At 48.6% G+C, this 19,040-nt stretch overlaps 1 protein-coding gene across 1 annotated transcript in view; it reads left to right on the plus strand.

Moving 5' to 3' along the window:
* The window catches only part of PIGT (phosphatidylinositol glycan anchor biosynthesis class T), a 262,746-nt gene that overhangs the window by 22,938 nt on the left and 220,768 nt on the right, over positions 1-19,040 (plus strand). Inside the window, exons 2-3 of the mRNA XM_086932377.1 lie at positions 10,232-10,409; positions 18,151-18,278. Coding sequence (XP_086788503.1) covers positions 10,232-10,409; positions 18,151-18,278 — 306 coding nt within the window. The remainder of the gene's footprint in view (positions 1-10,231; positions 10,410-18,150; positions 18,279-19,040) is intronic.

The raw sequence follows: 19,040 nt of genomic DNA on the forward strand, positions 1-19,040 counted from the left end.
CAGTAGCGGCACCCCCACCCCCGTGCCTTGAGACCCTCATCCCCCCCCCCTCCTCCCACCACAGGTGTGCCTCCATAGCATAATCTTTCAGCTATTACTGGACGTTAGAATCCCATGCATTAATGCTTGTGAAACAGTTGTGTTACAGTACAGGTCAAAACATAGATACTCAGAAATCACCATTGAGTCCATCAATCAAGTCCTGGTTCCTTCACCTTGAATCAACGCTTCATGTGGGTCTTGCTCCTCCTCCAGTTCTGACCCCTCCCCGGATTCTGACTCTGGGGTCTGCAATAGCCCCACTAAGGCCTCCCACGCTCTCGCCGCCTCCAGCGCCTTTTCATTCTTCGTTCTCAAGGTCTGCTGCGGCCTAAGCGCACTTTCACTATGCGCCCATTTTAGCATCTCTGCCCGCCACCTTCCCAACCCTGGCCCCCTTGCCGATTTCCAGTGCATTGTGATTTCTCTTTTAGCCAATACGAGGCCCAGGACTATAAACGTACTTGTCACTTTTGTTCTGGTGGTATGTGGGAACCAGTGTAACAAACAAACTCCCATATCCAGTTCTAATGTCCAGTCCGTTAAATGGCACAGTAGATCCAGTACCCTCTTCTAATACGCCCCTAGACTTGTACATCTCCACAACATGTTCTGAAAGTTGGCTCCCTCCAAACTGCACCTCGGGCACTGAGCAGCTACCGCCTCAAAGTATTGATTGAGCTTGGCCGGTGTCAAATACGCCCCGTGCAGGATGTAGAACTGTACCAGTTGGAATCTAGTATTCCTCGTACATTTCCAGGCCCTCCTAACTAGCTGGTCCCACGCTGTCTCCTGAATTTCTCTACCCAGGTCTCTCTTCCACTTTCCTTGCAACATACTCAGTGGCTCCTGAGCTTCAGTTAACATGCGCCTGTAAAGGCATGTAATGGCCTTAACGGTTCCCGCCGCCATCATCACATATTGGCACACCATGGATGTATGTGGTTCCAATAGACCCATCCCCCAATAACGCTGTATAGCGGAAACAAGCGCTGCATGCAGCAAGTAATCCCCCCGCGGTAGATCATATTTCTGTTGAAGGGTTTGAAACGGCAGCAGAGTTTCATTTTCATAGAGGTCTCCCAGCACTTGTAACCCTAAATCTTCCCAGGTGGCCAGCACCGCCCAGTCCCGGCCATGCGGTAAGGCCGCACACATTTCCAGCGGTATCTCCGGGGCATACGGACGACTGAAACCAGTCCTCCACTGGCTCCGATTCCAGCACAACCATAGCGTCTTCTCCTCCGCAGTGAGCGGTTCAAGCTACATTTTCTGCCTGAGAAGTATAAAAGATAAAACGTACCGTGGGATCCATCGCCCCTCCTGGCCATGCGGGCCACGGAATTCCCAAGCCACAGCCTGGGTGAGCCACTGCAACTGCGCTGCAAGATAATAGCATTCAAAATCCAGCACGGCCATACCACCGTCAGCTCTCGGACGTATCATTGTAGCCATAGCAACTCGCCGTCTTCCCGCTCCCCAGATAAATCCCACTGCCAAAGAGTGGAGCTGCCAGCACCCAGACTGACAACGTCCGAAAATAATACAATAACTGTGGGAGCGCCACCATCTGCAGGAGTGCCACCCGACCCGCTACCGACAATGGTAATGTACTCCAAAACCCAAAACTACCCCTGAGTCCGCGTATTGCCCGGCCTAAATTACCCTCCAACAAATCCTCTGGGGTGTGATAAACGTTGGTGCCTAAATAAGGTAAGCATCAGGGTTCCCAGCGGATGTCCGCCACATGCGGGGAATTCTGCACAGCCGGTTCCACCGGAAATAAACAGGTCTTTTCCCAGTTCACCTTCAGCCCCGACTACTGTCCAAACACCCTAAGCAATGTTTGCGCTCCCTCTAAAGCCGCGGCTGTGTTGGCGAGAAAGATCAACAGATCATCCGCATAAAGGGAAATAAACTGCTCGTCCCCTCGAAGAAATAATCCTGGATAATACCTCCCCAGTCGTGCATGAGAAGCCAGCGGCTCAATGGCCAATGCAAACAGCAACGGGGAGAGCGGGCACCCCTGCCGCGTGCCCCGCCCCACCTTGCAGGCAGAGGAAATCCTCCTTCTCTATGTCTGCTAGCAGAGTCTTCCGTACTCCTGCCGTCTTAGCTATGCACAGGCCCCGTATCAGCACCTTAAAAGCGTCCCACTCAGGGGCCCGAGTCGAAGCTGTCCCCTCATTCCCAAGAAAATATTGCTCTATGCCCTCTTGCACCTCTATACGAAATACTTGGTCTTCCAAAGCCTCTGGGCGTAATCGCCAAGTAGGGATTGCAGGCCCTTCCCTAGACCAACTTAACACCAACAAGAGCGGGTTATGATCCAATATTGTTTTCGCCAGGTATTCACTATGGCGGACCAGCGCGTAGACATCCGGAGAAGACAACACCGCATCCAACCGGTCGTGCAAGTCATGGAAAGTGGAATAATAAGAATAGTCCTGTTCGCCCATATGCTGCGCTCGCCAAGTATCAATTAGGCCCCACTCAGCTTGCCAGTCTCGCCGAAGCCTAGAGAGCTTATGTACAGGCGCTCAGGGTAGTGGTGGATGCGACCTATCCATCTCAATATCCGTGACCGTGTTAAAATCCAACCCTAAAACCACTGAACCCGTCAGAATTGACGCCAGCTTTCCCGATAACCGGGCGAAAGAGGCCATCTGGATCACATTGGGGGCATACACACTACACAGCGTCACATCTCTCCCATCTAACCTCCCTTGGACAGCCACAAATCGCCCTTCAGGGTCCACTATCTGCTGGGTTGGCTGGAAGAGGACCCCTGCCCTCACCCAGACAAGCGCACCCCTTGCAAAAGCAGAGTACGTGATATAAAAGATCTGCCCCCTCCAACGGCGCTGCAAAGCCTGGCCTTCACTTCGGTCCAAATGAGTTTCTTGGACAAGAGCTATCTGCACTCCTCTACGCACCAATTAAGCATGGATCCTATGGCGCCTCAGCATCGTGTGCATCCCCTGTACATTCCACATAATACATTTTAATTCAGGTAACATCCCCATGTTGCTGGCTAAATTTATCCCACAATCGCACACCTGCATTGGCACACCGGTGGTTCTGACAACCCCAAAATGAACAACAACCCCCCCTCCCCTCCCCAGAACAGGCTCTAAACAGCTAGCACCCATCCAAACCACCCACTAACAGTCTCCCTGGTAGCTACGAGGAGTTCACTCTAAAAGTGAAACTAGGGGGGAAGCTCTGATGCCTAGAAGACCTAGCCCGTCTCCCCACCGCATCTTCACATCCAGTCTTCCCATCATCCGTCCGGCATCAACAAATCCTCACCCAAGCTCTTCCAATCGCCAAGCCTCTCTCCGGCGCCCCACCCCCCCAAGGCCCAACACCAATAGCAACCGACCCACACATTGATTATTAAAGCTTGACATAAATTCAGGCATCCACAAGCTCGTCTGGCGTCCCTGGTGTGACATGTGGCATGGTAGCACTTCCTGCGTCAGTCTCCTCCGAGTCCGATCCCGCTGCCCCCTTTTCCGAGTCCGTTGCTGCCATCTGCGAAGTTCCACTCTCCAGCGAGATTTCAGACACGGCCTGCAGGGCTGCCGACCTCTTTCAGCGTCTGCGATGTGGAAGGTTTCTGTGTCCCATGGCATGTTATCCTGTTGCGCCTCGCACGGTGCGGTCGGGGCCCCTCCGACGGCAGTCCCCCAGCACCTCCTGTTCCATCAGTTCCCGCCCTGTATTTCTCCAACCAACTCCATCCTTCATCCGGGTCATTATGAAAAAAGGTTTTGCCATCCAACACCACCCGCAGGCGTGCTGGGAACATTAATGAGTACTGGATGCCTTCGTCTCGGAGGGCCTTCTTAACCGCCAGGAACGAAGCTCAATGGCGTTGCACCTCAAAAGTATAATCTGGGAACAGGGACACCTTACTATTGTCAACTTTGTAGGGACCCGTAGTGCCTGCTCTCTGGACCAGTAGGTCCCTATCCTTATAATGAAGGAGACGTGCCACCACCGGCCTGGGCGGCCTCCCAGGTGTCAACGGACGGGCCGGCATCCTATGCGCCCTCTGGATGGCGTCAGGCCCTCTGGGGCCACCTCCGTACGCAGCCATTGCTCCAGATAATCCACTATGTTGTCCCCCTCCACTCCTTCCAGAAGACCAACTACTCGTATGTTATTTCTTCTGTTACGCCCTTCGGCATCCTCAGCCCTTTGTTCCAGTATTTGGAGTCTGCGGTTGACCTCCCCCATCTGAACATCAATAGCCTTCTGCGCTGGCTCCAAGACCTCCACACGGTCGACCAACTTCCCATGATCTGCCCACAGGAGACCCAGTCTCAGCGATACCTGCGCAATGTCCTGCTGTAGCGCTTCCTTCATGTCTGTGATAGCACGGAGGATCTGATCCACCTGCTGCGGCATCAGGCCCTCTGGAGGTCGATCAACGCCGTCCTGCTTCTGCTGTTCCGCCACTCCATCCTCCTGCTCCGGGGGGGGCCCCCCCCCTTGACGGCCACGTGGCTAACCCATGTCGATCAGGCTGTGTGGTCTCTAATATCAGTCTCCCCGCCTAGTACGTCTTACAGCCCGTCTACACGAGTTCTCTGAAACCTGGAGCAGCATGGTTCCCCCACTCCAACCAGCCAGTCCTTACGGGAGGAGGCACCAACAGGTGACCATGCGATGCGTGACCCAACCCAGGCCAGGACGTCACCCCTCGGTGAATGTTCCTCTAGGCGCTGTCATGAGAGCCCTCCGTCTTTACTCCCAAATGATTCCACAGGCGTTGTTGAGATCACACTCCTCAACCCATCGGAGCCGCAGTGCCCAAGCACTCCGATGCAGCAGAATTCATGGGCAGCGTGGATAGGGAGATCGCAGCCAGAGCTCCTTAGCTCGTATCCGCCTCCGCTTCGCTTCGCTCCGCTTCAATAGGTAGGGCCCCCATCAGCATAGTGCACCTCCAGGGCAGCACATAGTCAGGTGAGGGTCCGCAAAGGAGATCTCGCCGGGGGCAGGCGCCCTCGACCTCTGTGACGTAGGGGCAAAAACAACTATCTCCATGCGGCCGCCATCTTGCGTGCAGGCGCCCGGGGAGCAGAATCGCCGAACTGCGGCTCAATACGGAGGTCGCGGCCCCTTAAGGTTCCGACAGAACCAACAGCCCAGTTTTGCTGCCCTGGGGAGTTAGTGTCGGTACTTGCGGTTGCGGCTGAAGGTCAGGATAATTGTCTGTGGGGGGACGGCGGCCGGTGCTCCTCAGCTCACGTCCGTCTCCATCGGCTGCAGGCCACGCCCCTCATCGGCGGCAGTTTTGGTGCTGTGGTTGCTGCGGAACCCGGACTGGGACGGGTCCAGGATGCTGTTCTCCTCGAGGAAGCTGGTCAGTTGTTTGTTGACAGCCTTTTCGATGACCTTCGCCGGGAACGGGAGCAGGGAGATGGGTCAGAAGTTCTTGAGGTACTTGGGGTCCGCCTTGGGTTTCTTGAGGAAGGCGTTGATATCTGCGTGCTTCCAGCTGTCCGGGAAGGTCGCTGTCTCGAAGGATATGTTGATTGTTTTCCCGAGATGGGGTGCAATGGTGCTGCTGGCTTTGTTGAAGATGTGGTGTGGGCAAGGGTCTGCCGGGGATCCGGAGTGGACGGTTGTGAGAAGTTGGCCTGGTATATGGTGTTCACTATTCTATTGAGCACCTTGCACCAGTCCAAACGACCCTTATGGTGATTGGTTGTAAGTCATCCTTATAGACCAGCTATCCTAATGGTAGCGTGGACAAAGCAGTCTTAGGCTAAACTCAAGAGGGCATGTGAAACCAGCTGTTTTACCATATGCAATCCCTTTAAATACCAAATGAAAGGACACCACACAAGTTATATATTATAAAATATATGTATTTATTTCTAGAATAATCCCCTTAACTCTTTATGAGCACAGGAGCACAAGCGTTAAACAAAGAACACAGTATAACATACAATAAGTTGCACAATTATGGATAGGCCGGGTGGCCACTCAAACCATATATTAAGAAAGTGGTTAAGTACCACGTCACGAACAATGAACAGGCCTAGGGCTTTGGGAATCGCTGGGCCTACGCTGGACTAACGAAGGTTAGGTCGGGAGAGGCCCACAGGATATGGGTGCAGAGTCTATAGGCAACCGCGTTTACCATACAAGTCAATGGTGCGTAAAAATCAGAAAGTTATAGGTTTCGGAGACTTCCGACTGGACTAGAACTTAGCCACTTAAAACTAGGACACTAGCACAGGAAGCGGGTGTATAGGTGCCAAAATGTGTCTGGTTTAGTCGTGAAGTTCTATGGAGCCTGGAGATGAAGATGCTGCAGGCGGCCAGGAGAGAAGAGTCCGGTTGGATCCAAGGGTGGATCAAAGATGTAGAGTACCTGAAAGCAGAGGGGACAGAGTTCAGGTCACTAGCCAGTGACCAGCGAGGAACCAGGAAGGAACCAGGCGATGTTGAGGTGTTGGTCTCCGCTGCCACGTGGACCAGGAAGGATCGAGGATGACCAGCTGGTGAACACGAGCTGTCCCACGAAGGCTCTTGCTGTCGGCGGTGTCGGTACTCGATTCGGAGTCACCAAGCCTTGGCAAAGGCAACCCACGCAGGATTTGAAGATGTCTTCTGAATCGGACGGAGAAGATGGGATCGATGGCTCCTTTTGTTGGGAGCTGGGGCCAGTCTGGAGCAACCAGACCAGCAGTGTAGTTTCGATGTTTCCTCGTCACGGAGGCCACTAGTCAACGGGCAAGCGACCGGACAACGCGTCGAGCAGGAAAAGTGCAAAAGGGCCCCACGCATTACTCGGAGAGTGTGGAGAGGTGATCTTTGGAGCACAGGCTGCTCGGGGCTGGGGCTTCTTAAACCCCAAAGCACAGCGTCGAGGGAACATCGGGAGCTGCACAGGTAGCACTTCGTCGACTTTTCAAGATGGCCGGTCCCACGTCTCTCGTCGCCTCCATGGGTCTAAGCTTTGCTAGGACTGTGGTTCGGGCTGTTGGAAGTCTGGGAGTCCAGGTCTTGTCGGTTTCTGTCGTTCGAGCTCCGGCGGGAGCAACGGCAAAGAAAGTCTTGTCGCGCTGATGGTGCCTGCTTGCACAGGGTGGCCACTCCTTGACCACAAGGGAGATTCTTCAGTCTTCTACGTTGAGTAGGATGTCGAAGGGTCCAGAGTTTCGTTTCAAAGTTTCAGTCAGGATGATCTAAATTGCATTGGCACAGCTCCTACCTTTATTCCAAATCAAGGGGCTGGGTCACCTGCTAGGTCCCTCCTATGGGTGGGACCCAGGAAGGGGGTGGTTACACCCCTTTCCCTTTGTCCAGTTTTGCGCCAGAGCTAGGGTTGGAGTGCCCCAGCACCGATTTGAACTGGGCTATGCATGGGACGCCTTGTGCGCCCCAGGCAGTGTCTAGTTTCATTCAACCCTCCCTGCTACAATCCACTAGCTCCTGTCTGGGGTGGTGTAACACCTCCCTGTGAAAGGATACCATTTGTCCAGGCCTCCCCTGCCGAGTTTCGGTCAGCAGCAGGAGGCCAGACTTGTGTCTGTGGCAGCAGCATCCATTTTGTGATGCTAGGGCTCTGGTTAGATTTAACAGCGTTTAAGCAAAGTAACATGTCTTCGCCCTCTAGAAGGGTGGAATGCTACCCCCATCACGAGAACTGGTGAGGGGGTAGTATTCCAAAGCGTATGACACCTTACACGACATGTTTTGATAAAGCCAGATCAAAGTTAGCAAGTAACCGCGAGGATTATAATGCACTTAAGAGTATATGGTATGGCAATATCCCAGAACAGCTAACGGAGTTGGTCCCGAAAGCTGCAGACAGGCTCAGCTCATGCTAGAGCACCACCTCACATAAAACCAAGTACTCTGCCTCCAGGATTGATAAGGCCTGCCATAGATGTGACTTATAGGTGTATATGTATCCAGATATAGGTTTAGATATAGGTATACTATATCTAAGCAAGGGGTGATTGCACAACCTTGCCCCAGCTGAGTGATCAGCCAGTTGTGTCAGTTTGGATAGCCAGCCAGGGGTGGCAAAAGATATGCTGCAGCCCCTGGTAGACCTTGGATGCACCTATGCCCTGGGTACCTATAGTACACTGTACAGGGGCTGATAAGGTGACCCAATGTTCAATTGGTTATGTACCTGAAGTACATGGATGTGAGTTTAGAGAGAGAACAGCAGGCTGTGGGTCTGATTAGCAGGCCCACAGCCACATTAAGTCGAAAGCCAGTGAGGCAAAAAGCAAAAAAATGGGGTGACCATAGGAAAGCAAACCCTACTCTCCTACAACGGTGTTCATGATCTTGATGATGTCGTCATCGTAGATGTTGGTCCAGGAGAGCAGGCGGCAAGACATGGAACTCCCTCCCCATCCACCTTCCGCTAACCCAGGACCATCTCTCCTTCAGGAAACAACTCAAGACCTGGCTTTTCGAGCAGTAACGGACCCCTCTCCCCCAGCGCCTTGAGACCCTTCCGGGTGAGTAGCGCACTATACAAATGTCATGATTGATTGATTGATTGATTGGTGGTCGTGGGGGTTTCAGTAGTTGCCAGGGTGGTCACGGCGTTGAAGCTGTCGTGGATGTCTGCGATCTTGTGATGGAAGAAGGTGGCCAGTGAGTCGCACATGTCTTGTGAAGGTGGGATGTCATTGGTGTTGGGGCTGGGGTTGGAGAGTTCCTTCACGATGTTGAAGAGCTCTTTGCTGTTGTGTGCGTTGTTGTCTAGGCGGTCTTTGAAGGAGGTCCTTTTGGCAGATCTGATGAGGTGGTGGTGTCTGCGGGTGACGTTCTTGTGGGCTATGTAGCTTTCCGGTGTTCGTTCACGAATCCAGTTTTTTTTCAAATTTTCGGCAGGTTCACTTGGAGGCCTGGAGGTCTTCGGTGAACCAGCTGGCTTTCTTGCTGGTGTGGGTGTTGGAGGGCTTCTTGAGCGGGGCGAGGGTGTTTGCGCAGTTGTTGTTCCACCGTCTGAGGTTGCGAGCGGCGGCGTTAAGGTCGGTCGGGTCTGCGGGTGGGCTCCGGACGAGGGTGATGGAAAGCTGGTCTTCTGTGACTTTGCTCCACCAGCAGCTTGGCATCTGTTGGGTGCGGTGGTGTGTGGTGGGTTTCCGGAAGGTGAAGTGGATGCAGTGGTGATCGATCCAGTGGAGCTCGGTGGTGTGGTTGTAGGAGACGTGGGAGCTTGCAGAGAAGATGAGGTCAAGCATGTGGCTGGCGGAGTGGGTGGGTGTAGTGACGAGTTGTCTGATTCTAAGGTTGGCGATCAGGGTGGTGGAGTTGGTGGTGGTGTTGTTGTTGTCGAGGTGGAAGTTCAGGTCCCTGAGGAGGATGTAGTCCGTGGAGGCGAGGGTGTGTGTGCTGACTAGGTCGGTGATGGAGTCGCTGAAATGTGCTCGGGGTCCTGGGGGTCTGTAGATGAGGGTTCCTCTCAGGGTGTTGTTGGGATCGATATGAATCTGGAAGTGCAGGTGTTCGGCGGTGCTGAGGGTGTCGTCTGTGTTGGTTGAGACTTTGAGAGTGTTCCTGTGGATATCCTGATTGTGATTACATTTACCACACTGTGGTACGAGGAGCGCTCCCTCGTTTGCTGTACCTAGCCAGCCTCCCACAAACTCTGCAGCCAGCAGCAGGATGTGACATCCCACGGCGGCGCCTAAGTCTTCTCACTGTGTCACACACCTAACTAGTCGGCTGATGTCTTGGTAGAAACTCCTGGGCACTGCCTTGACATTAGTGACGTCAGTGAGAAACATGTCAAGCCACGCTGCGGTGGGAATCTCCTTCCAGTCAATCAATAATACACTGTGGCAGCTAGTAGCTCAGCCAGCTGAGACCGGAAGCCTGTCGGGAGAAACGCGCACATCACAATGCATACATCACAACCCGCTTTCTGGCACTACTCCAGCTTAATTATAGCAACAATCCGCATCAGGCCATGTTAACGGCTTGATATCAGAGGTGCTATCCCAATTATGCGTGACAGTGCACTTGTGTGCGGGGATTTTGACCACCACACTGAAATGCGTTAGTCTAATACCTGATGTGTAGTCGGCCAGACATACATTGATAAGTTACAATAATTACAAGGAGATTCTAAACTTTTTACTGCAAGTAAACATTCTGTGTGCTTGTAAAAATGGCATTAACAAATCATATTTTTTAGTTTCTCACTATAGATTGTTCCCGAAGGTGCTGGGCCAGGTGATTTCCAAATTTTCTATTCGAGAGTTGCATTTGTCCTTTACTCAGGGCTTCTGGAGGTCACGCGCATGGGGACAGCCTTACTTAGGAGCTCCAGCGGGGGCAGAACTCTGGGTCTGGTTCCAGGATTCAGTCACTGAGTGAGTATAAATAAGGAACTTTAATGTTTTGTTTAATTTCTGTTTATTTAGCTGAAACTTTTTATATTGCTCAAAACTTTCCCAAGCACAGATGAGTGCTGTATAAAATGCTTAAAATGATCGTCACATGGTCTCCAATAAAAAAAAAAACAGTAGCTAAATACGAAATCTATTTTAATTGTATTAAAGATCTGCTGTTTAAAAAAAAGTGTGAAACCAGACAGTAAAAACTCTTCATAAAAACGTATCACTCAGTAAACAGTTGTTAAAGCAGTTACCTGGCATAAGATGGAATTCTCCAGTTAAAAATACGGTTTAAACGTATACCAGCAAGCAATGCATATATGCATATCTCTTGCTTGAAATCAGCAAAGAAAAGTAAGCATAGTAGTCAACTGTTCAGTTTTCATTTTTCAAACTTTAATCTTCTGGCTCCGCATTACTGACATCCAGACCCAATACAAGATATCATTGTCTGCTGGTATTTGCCTTTTGACTTACAATTGTATTGTGTTTCCAGTGACTATCTTTTTAAAGTTGTGCATGTAATGCTATACCTACACATGCTGTACCATGATAAAGAGGCACTCACAAAAGGAGCATTTGGACAGCATATGCTACATCTGTGTTTTTTAACAATCTATTCCTAGTTGTCCACGGGTTCTGTGTATTTATCGTAATTGGACAGTTCAGTAATTTGTTTCCGAATCACTATTTGTGTTTTGTACATATGTTAAAGCATTTTTGCAGTCTTCACTTGTGTTTCTTGATGGAATAGATTTATTGGGTGTCTGCATCTTGTATGAGCCTGGTTGTGTTTTTCATCTCGTTACGTACCAAGAGAGGTGTATTTAGCACTTTAAAGAAGGCTTGAGGACACAGTGGCATGTCTTTGTGGTCCTTTGACTAGGGGATGGTGATGAGCCTAATCATATTGGTGCTGTTGGACTAATGCTGGATCTTGCTGCATTCGAGATTAGGCAATAGTCTCTTGTTATTGTACAGACCCAGCAGATGCAGATAGACTCGGCTGTTGTGGGCTTTGAATGTCTGAGGACCACTGTTTGCTTTTTTCATGTAACTGGGCAATCTGAAGGCTCGAGATGATAACCATGATATGGTACACCTCTGGTTATTTAAATACCAGGTTATAAAGCAGGATTTTTCTCTTGATTCTTTTTCTGCCATGTTACAAATCAGAGCCTTTCGCACTCTGATTTCCGAATCAGTGTTTTTCTTACGCCCCTTGACATGAAATGAATGAAACTGCCCTGGTTCTGCGATCATTTCAAAGAATCCCAAAATCAACCTAAAAACTTACAAGGCTTACTATCGAGAGCTGTTCCCTCCAGATGTGGGTGAGGACAATTCGGATGGATCGAGTTATACACCATGTATTTCGTTTTGGCAAAATTGATTTCCAGGTTCCTCAGTTTACAGAAGCTGGAAAATGCTTCCAGTGTGCGCTGGATACCCCCCAGTGTTTTGGACAGTAGGAGGGTATCATCGGCGAACATTAACGCCGGGATTTGCCTGCCAGCTAGTGTAGGGGAGTCCAGGTAGTTCACTCCCAGTAAATGGGCAATGAGGTCGTTGAGGAATAGGGAAAAGAGCGTGGGCGCTAGTACACATCCTTGCGTGACTTCCCTTTCCCTGGGAAAGGGGAAGTCAGTGCCCCCCCTTCCCAAACCTCACCCTTGCGTACGTGCCTGTGTGCAGCCGCTTAAAAAGCTCACACAGGTAAGCCGAAGCGCCCATCTCGGTTAGGATGACCCAAAGCTTGTCCCTCTGGACCAGGTCGAAAGCCGACCGAAGGTCCACAAATATCAAGTACAAACTGCCGCCCCCCCAGAGTAACAGTCTTCCAATGGACCAGCTGGAGTCTAAAGAGCTGGTCCATCGTCGACACCCCCGCCCTGAATCCGGCCTGCAGAGAGGACAGGACGTTGTTATCGTCCATCCAGCTCTGCAACCTGGTCAGGAGGACTCTGGGAAAAAGCTTCTGGAGGACGTCAATAAGGCTTATCGGTCGGTAGTTGGCCGGGTCCAGGGGAGAAGCCTTCTTGAATATGGGTATGATTTCGGGGCCTAGCCAGGTCGGCGGAATGTCCATACCCTGCATGATGGCGTTAAAAAAAGTGCAGATGTATGGTGCCCATACCCCATCCTCGGTCCGATACAGGTCCCCAGGGATTTTATCCAACCCCGGAGCCTTTCCCGGCATCAGACTCCTAATTGATGCTTAATTTCCAAGATCGTAAAGGTATAGCCATCGAGGGCCCTGCCCAACACGACGGCTGGATCAGAGATTATTACGGCCACACAGGGGGGTGCCAGAGCCTTCGGAGAATCTAGTGCATAGAGGGGCTTGAAGTGGGCAAGCCACACCTCCTCGCTAAGATTAGGGACAATGGCAAAGGCGCCTGAGGCCGAGCCACCACGGACCAAGTTCCAAAATAGCCTGAAGTAGCGGGCCTCAAGGGCTTCTCTAATTTTCTCCCAGTTGTCAGCTTCCCATTCAGCCGTGGCCGCACAGATTAGTCTTTTATAGGCAAGGCGAGTGTTTCTAACAGACATCGAGGTGCCATGCTTCACCTCCTTGATCAAGGTGGATTTGGCCTACCTACAACTTTGGTTAAACCAGTGGGAGTGCTTAGCTGCTTTCCCCCTGCCACTATGGGATGTTACAAAAAAGTCAGCCAATAGGTTGAAGAGCGAGGTATGAGTGGCCTGCAGAGCCAAGAAGTAAGAGGGCTCATAGTCACTTCCCCCAAGCTTGCTAACCACCTCTAGTGCCCCTGCTACGTGATTATTAATCTCCGCTACCCTATCCGGGGCTTGGGCAACCTTCTCCCACCTAGCTCACCTGCCTCCCTAGGTGTAAAATCATCAGGCGGGATCTTAAAAGTCCATAGTGAATCTTCCCTTAAACTAACGGGACCACCTGTAGAAATTTACAAGGTGCAGGCAAGAGGTGGTGCACTCTATGTCAAACAACAATGCCCCTGCACTATACAAGATTAGAACATTCTAGGTAATGTTAGTGGTTTTGTGGGATTACCGCCCGCCCTATTGCCTGTACCATCTACCTTACAGTTCTTTCCTCTCTGCGGACACACAGGTAGTGCGCCTGATTACTCTGGTACCTTAATGATCCCCTTGCTGCATACCGTGGTGCACTCTATGGTTCGGAACTCTGGGGGCATGTAAGCGTGAACCCTCTTTCCCTTTCTGTGAACAGCTTTATAAGACGCCTTATGCGCCTTCCCCAGAGCACTCCCCTCGTTCCCTTGAGGTTGGACTTAGGTCTGGCGCCAATACACAAGGTCGTTTCAAACCGTCCCCTGCTATATTGGAGACTGCTTTGGGCTACCCCGGAACTTGAGAGCTATAGGGAAGACTTGCAGGATCTGCTCGCCAGAGGGGGTGTGGGTAGGATCCCATGGCTGAAGTACATCCGAAGCCTCGTACAGAATCTTGGAAGGGGGGACCTGTGGTCCTCCCCTGAGGAGGCTTGCGCCTCGCTCTCTAGAAAAGCTTTGAGCTTAGCGCTGAAAGAGCATGGTAGGGCTCGTCTTTCTTTAAACCCATCTTTGGGCAGGCTTACCAATACCTTTTAAGAGATTAAGACTCACCCTTTTTTTGAAAGATTCTTAGACCAAATTCAGCCACCTCTAGCTAAGAAACTTTACCTCCAGTTTAGGCATGGCACACTTCCCCTAAGGGAAACCACCGATAAGTGGACAAAAACACCACCCTCTGCAAGTACTTGCCCAGGATGTGAGGCTAGCAGAGAGACAGATCTTCACGTTCTGCTCTTCTGCCCTTCTTATTCTAGGGCAAGAACCAAATTGTTAATCCAGTGTTGTCGGTCTAGAGGTATAAGGGACTATAGAGAGGCCTTTAGACTCTTCAAATCAGACACGTCATTTATGTTTGTCCTTGCCACTTCAAAATTCCTTTTGTCGATGTGGTTCGGTAGGTGTGCAATTCTAAAGGGTTTTAAAATTATATAATACTGGTGGCCCACTTGTTACTTACTTTGCGAGGTGGGTCAGACTGCAATTTCTTTAAGAGTGAGAGACACCAATGCTTGTTTTTAAATTTAAGTACGCTGCTTTTCGTGGTCTTTTATGAATTTTTACAATTATTAACTGATTTGTATATAGTATTGTTGTATATGATGTGATATTCTTGCCTTTTATATGGTTTTTAACCGATAATCAAAGCTTTTTTACTGACTGACTGGCAATTATTTTGTAACTGCATTTTAGTCACAAAACGATTGTACATGCCATTCAGATTCGGTATTAGGAAGGGACGGCCTTAACACACCCCTTCCAAACACAGAATTGCGAACTCAAATTTCGATCCGGTAACGTGTTACTGAATCACAATTTGTGTTTTGTACATAAGTAAAAAAAATATTTTGCAGTCCTTTCTGCCCACAAAAATGCTTCATAGAAGTAGCCCTTAGTTCTTGTGAGAGGAAATATATGGGCATTTAAGGTTCATCAATTAAGTCTCTTCTCTTCTCTGTAAAGTTCCATCAAACTGTTTGTGGGTGCTTTTCTGCCCAAGGCAGTCAAGCCATGATTTACTTGGAAAAATATTTTATTTTTATTTTTATAGACCGTAAACTACCTAATATAATCTTCCTCGTGCTTTTTATTTCTTCAGGTTTGCTTATATATTTTGAAAGGTTGCTTAATCGAATTGTTCAACAGATGGAATTCCTAGGCATTGACATAAAAATGTCATTGCTTCTGTTTCTGGTTGAGCAGTTGAAGGTGGTCCGAAAGGAGATGTGTCCAGTCCTTTCAATGCCGCTAATATCTCTTATGAGAAATACTAAGACAACTCGGGCTTCTTACTTGCTTTTCTTTTAGTCTTTACTGATAGGGACCGTCATTGGAAAGATCTTCAGAGTTTTGATGTAAGTTCATAATTGTAAAGCTGTGATAACATGATAGAAACTTGAATAGCCAAGCCATTTTTTGGACTTTATGTATATAATGTAAGATGTCCATCGCCATTCACAGCTTGCAGTTGGGCGCAATGCCTTGGCTGTGGCCAGGCCACGCAGCCAACCACCCATGAGTGCCCAACCCCCAGGGGTGCCCAACCATCTGCTTAACACAGTTGACTAAACACCACTCTTCTTAAAAAGTAAACTTAATCTTGTGCAAGGACGCATGCAAATGTAAATCTGATTTTACAAATGATGGCACACACCAATCACAGTTACCAGCCATAACATAAAAAAAACATATCTTCAACTGTGTATGCTCTGAAATCCTTGGCCTTGAAGTATCACTCTAGCTTCTTAAAAAGGGTCTAAACCGCTACAGCTGTAATCAAGAGATCTTTTACCTCATCTACTCTAGCATACCAGCACCCACTTATTGAATGTGCACTCATGAGTATAGTATTGTTGGTTGGTTTCTTGAATTACTAGTGTATTCTGGTACCAGTAACAGCAGCAAAGGGAGTGAGCCTTCCTTCCAAGTATGAGTGATTCTTATTTTTAATCATTTGCGACTTCACCCTAGGCTCCACGCACTTTAGTCGAAGAAAAGACTGGGAAGGGTTCAAACCAACATTTTGTTCAGGACACTAGGTTTTATTGTACTATAGGTGAACAACCCCATGACCAAACAGAATGATGGCCATCGGGAGGCTCTTTTAGCTAGCAGTCTGGCTCAAAGTAAGGATAGTGACAGAGTTATTAACGACATTTCTGTCAGCATCTATCCCCATTCAGTCAAATCTCGTTCAGTATTCTTGTCGACTCTTACAGCCCGAAGACTACATTCCTTTATCCAGTGTAGGGGGCGATGAACGGATAAAATGTATTGCAATACGTCTTTTTGCCAGAGCCAATCCTAACAGCACAAATTTAAGCCTTATACGTGTCCCCTTCTTCGGGGCTGGAAATACACCCAACATACACTGTTTTAGAGTGACTTCTATTCATACTATAGTAACAGAACGAATGGTCTGTACCATTTGTTTCCAGCACTGCTGCAACCGTTTGCAAGTCCATGTCATATGGAGGAATGTGGCAGGGTCCGTGCCGCATAGAGGACAGGATGGGACCAGTCCTGGGGTGAACAGCGCCCGGTGTTGCGGGGTCAGGTTCGTACGATGCAAATAATGGAATTGGATGAGCTTGAATCTGGTATTACTTGTGGCTTCAGCCACTTGCTCCAGTGCTCTCTTCCATTCCCGGTCTATCAATCGGAGGCGTAGATCTTTGTCCCATTTTCCCTTGATTATCGATTAATCAGCTGTGCGGTCTTCCTTCAGGACTTTGTATAAGTGCGAAATTAGGGCCCTACTAGAACCCGGATCTAGCAGTGTTGCCAATATGCTCAACTCCTGTGGCTCTTCTGGGAAGGAGGTCCATATCTCGCGGACCATACGCTAGATCTTGGTGTACTGAAAGAAATGCCCTACTGGTACCTGGAAGCCATCACCAGCCTTGGAAACAGTCCGGAAGCTCTCATTTAGGTACAGGTTTTCTGCTGATGTGCAGCCTCCCTCATACCATTGTGAAATATTCATAGATGCCTGAAATCTCTGAAATCCCCTCAACCATCGGAGAGGGAGTGCTACTGCGTAGGGTGTCCTGCGGAGCACTAAAGTGACTGCTTGTTCCCAGGCCACAGTTGCTGGCCTCACTATGTGGGGGCAATCCCTGGGGACCTTAAATCCCACCATTAAAAACCTTTGTAACTGTGACCCATCGTTCCAGTCCCCCAGTAACTTTGTCCGTTGTGTGACCTTCCATACACCACTGCTCCACATACTGTATCAATTCTGCGATATAATATAACCTAAAGTCAGGTAACCCCAAGCCCTCAGAGCACAAGTCCAGGTTAAGCGTCTCCAGCTTAACTCTGCTCCTTCCACCTGCCCACACCAGTGAAATCAGTAGGCTATTGAGTCAAATGTGGACTTCGGGATACTGCAGAAAGAATTCTGCAAGACATACAGGCAGCATCACATTTTTGACACATCCACCTGTCCCATGATAGAGGGAGCTTACTCCAGAATTGTATCGACTTTTTAAGTCCCACAAGGACACAACAACTTTAAAAAAGAAGCTGAGAGAAGTTAAAGTGTGACTTTGGTGGTAGCCGTGTCTGTACATTAAGAAGTAATTGGGCAAAAAAATTTAGATAATCCAGTTGTATAAACTTTTAAGAACTGAGAGGCCATCAAAGTTGATTGACTGGAAGAAGCTGTTGATGTATTGCATAAATTAAAGAACAATAAACAACATTCAAAGCGTCAAAAGCATAGTTTGAATAAGTGGATAAAAAAATGTGAAAATCTTGAAGCATAAAGCCCCTTGTGGCAATGTTAAATTGATTCCTACACTGTGGGGGCAGGCCCATATAGTGTGCATTTAGTCTTTGGTCTTTCTCAGCATATTTACTTGGTTCTGTGTTCAACCCTTTATGAAAATAATGCTTTGGAAATTATCTTTGCTAGTCACTATTTTTACACATGGTTTACATGCACTTTTGGACTATTTGCATTACATTTTATTAAGAATCATCCAGTTTACAGTGACGTTCCTTGCACTGAAACCAACTCAAACCTCCCATATTGCCCAGGTCTTCCAGCATTCTGGAGACTACTCTTATGGCCTACTTTCTTATCAGCCCTCTCCTTTCTTAACCTCTCTGGCCCACAGCTTTACAGAACTATATTTTATGTTTTCTCTTTGCAGTGTTGACAAAGCCTGGAAGGAGCTCAGCAATATATTGTCTGGAATCTTCTGTGCATCTCTTAATTTCATTGATTCTACAAACACAGTCACCCCAACAGCATCCTTCAAACCCCTCGGATTGGCGAATGGTGAGTTGAGAGCCTTGGACTTGTTTTGGAAGATCGAGGTGACTGTGCTTTCTGTGAGAGCTTGCATCCATCATGTAATTCTCATGTGTTGTCACAGAAGACATTTGCTTGCTTTGATTGCAGTGAAAGTACCTGGGTGGAGGGCCATTGGTTTTTATGAGCATGTTTAATGAAAAATAAATTTAATGGTACAGTAAAATTCTCAACCATACGTGTGACAGTTTGAATCGCACACAGAATGTCTTGCTGTAGTTTTATGCCCTAATGTCAAAGAAAAAAGATCCCCATGGAGGATATGTATGGATTCAGGTTAAAGAATACACCCACTAAACTTTCATGCCAAAAATGAACAAATATCTTCTTCTTTGAAGTAATGATAACTGAACAAGGAAACAAAGTCTTAAAAAATAGCCAGAGCAAGAAAAGATTTACAAAATGTTTTCTTCGCATATGGCAAATGAGAAGGAAAATAAATGTAACATTGCCAACAAAGAAACAAGGGAAGCACAGTCATGGTGTTCAGTGAAATCTGCTGCCCCTTTACAAGATAAAAAGATATATCTGGAGAGCAGCAGGAAGATTGTCTAGCTTTAATTTTTTTTTTTTTATTGGTTTAAAAAAACAAAAAACAGTAAGTAATATACAGTACCAAAGTTTCAGGTTATACAGAAGATCCCAATGCAGATGGGGCAGAGGCAAATACAGAATAGAAAGAAAGTCATGGGTGTCCCCAGCTGTCATTCACATGAACATTGAGCAAAA

Source organism: Lissotriton vulgaris, chromosome 7 (genome assembly GCF_964263255.1).
Source record: "Lissotriton vulgaris chromosome 7, aLisVul1.2, whole genome shotgun sequence".
Taxonomy (NCBI): Eukaryota; Metazoa; Chordata; class Amphibia; order Caudata; family Salamandridae; genus Lissotriton; species Lissotriton vulgaris.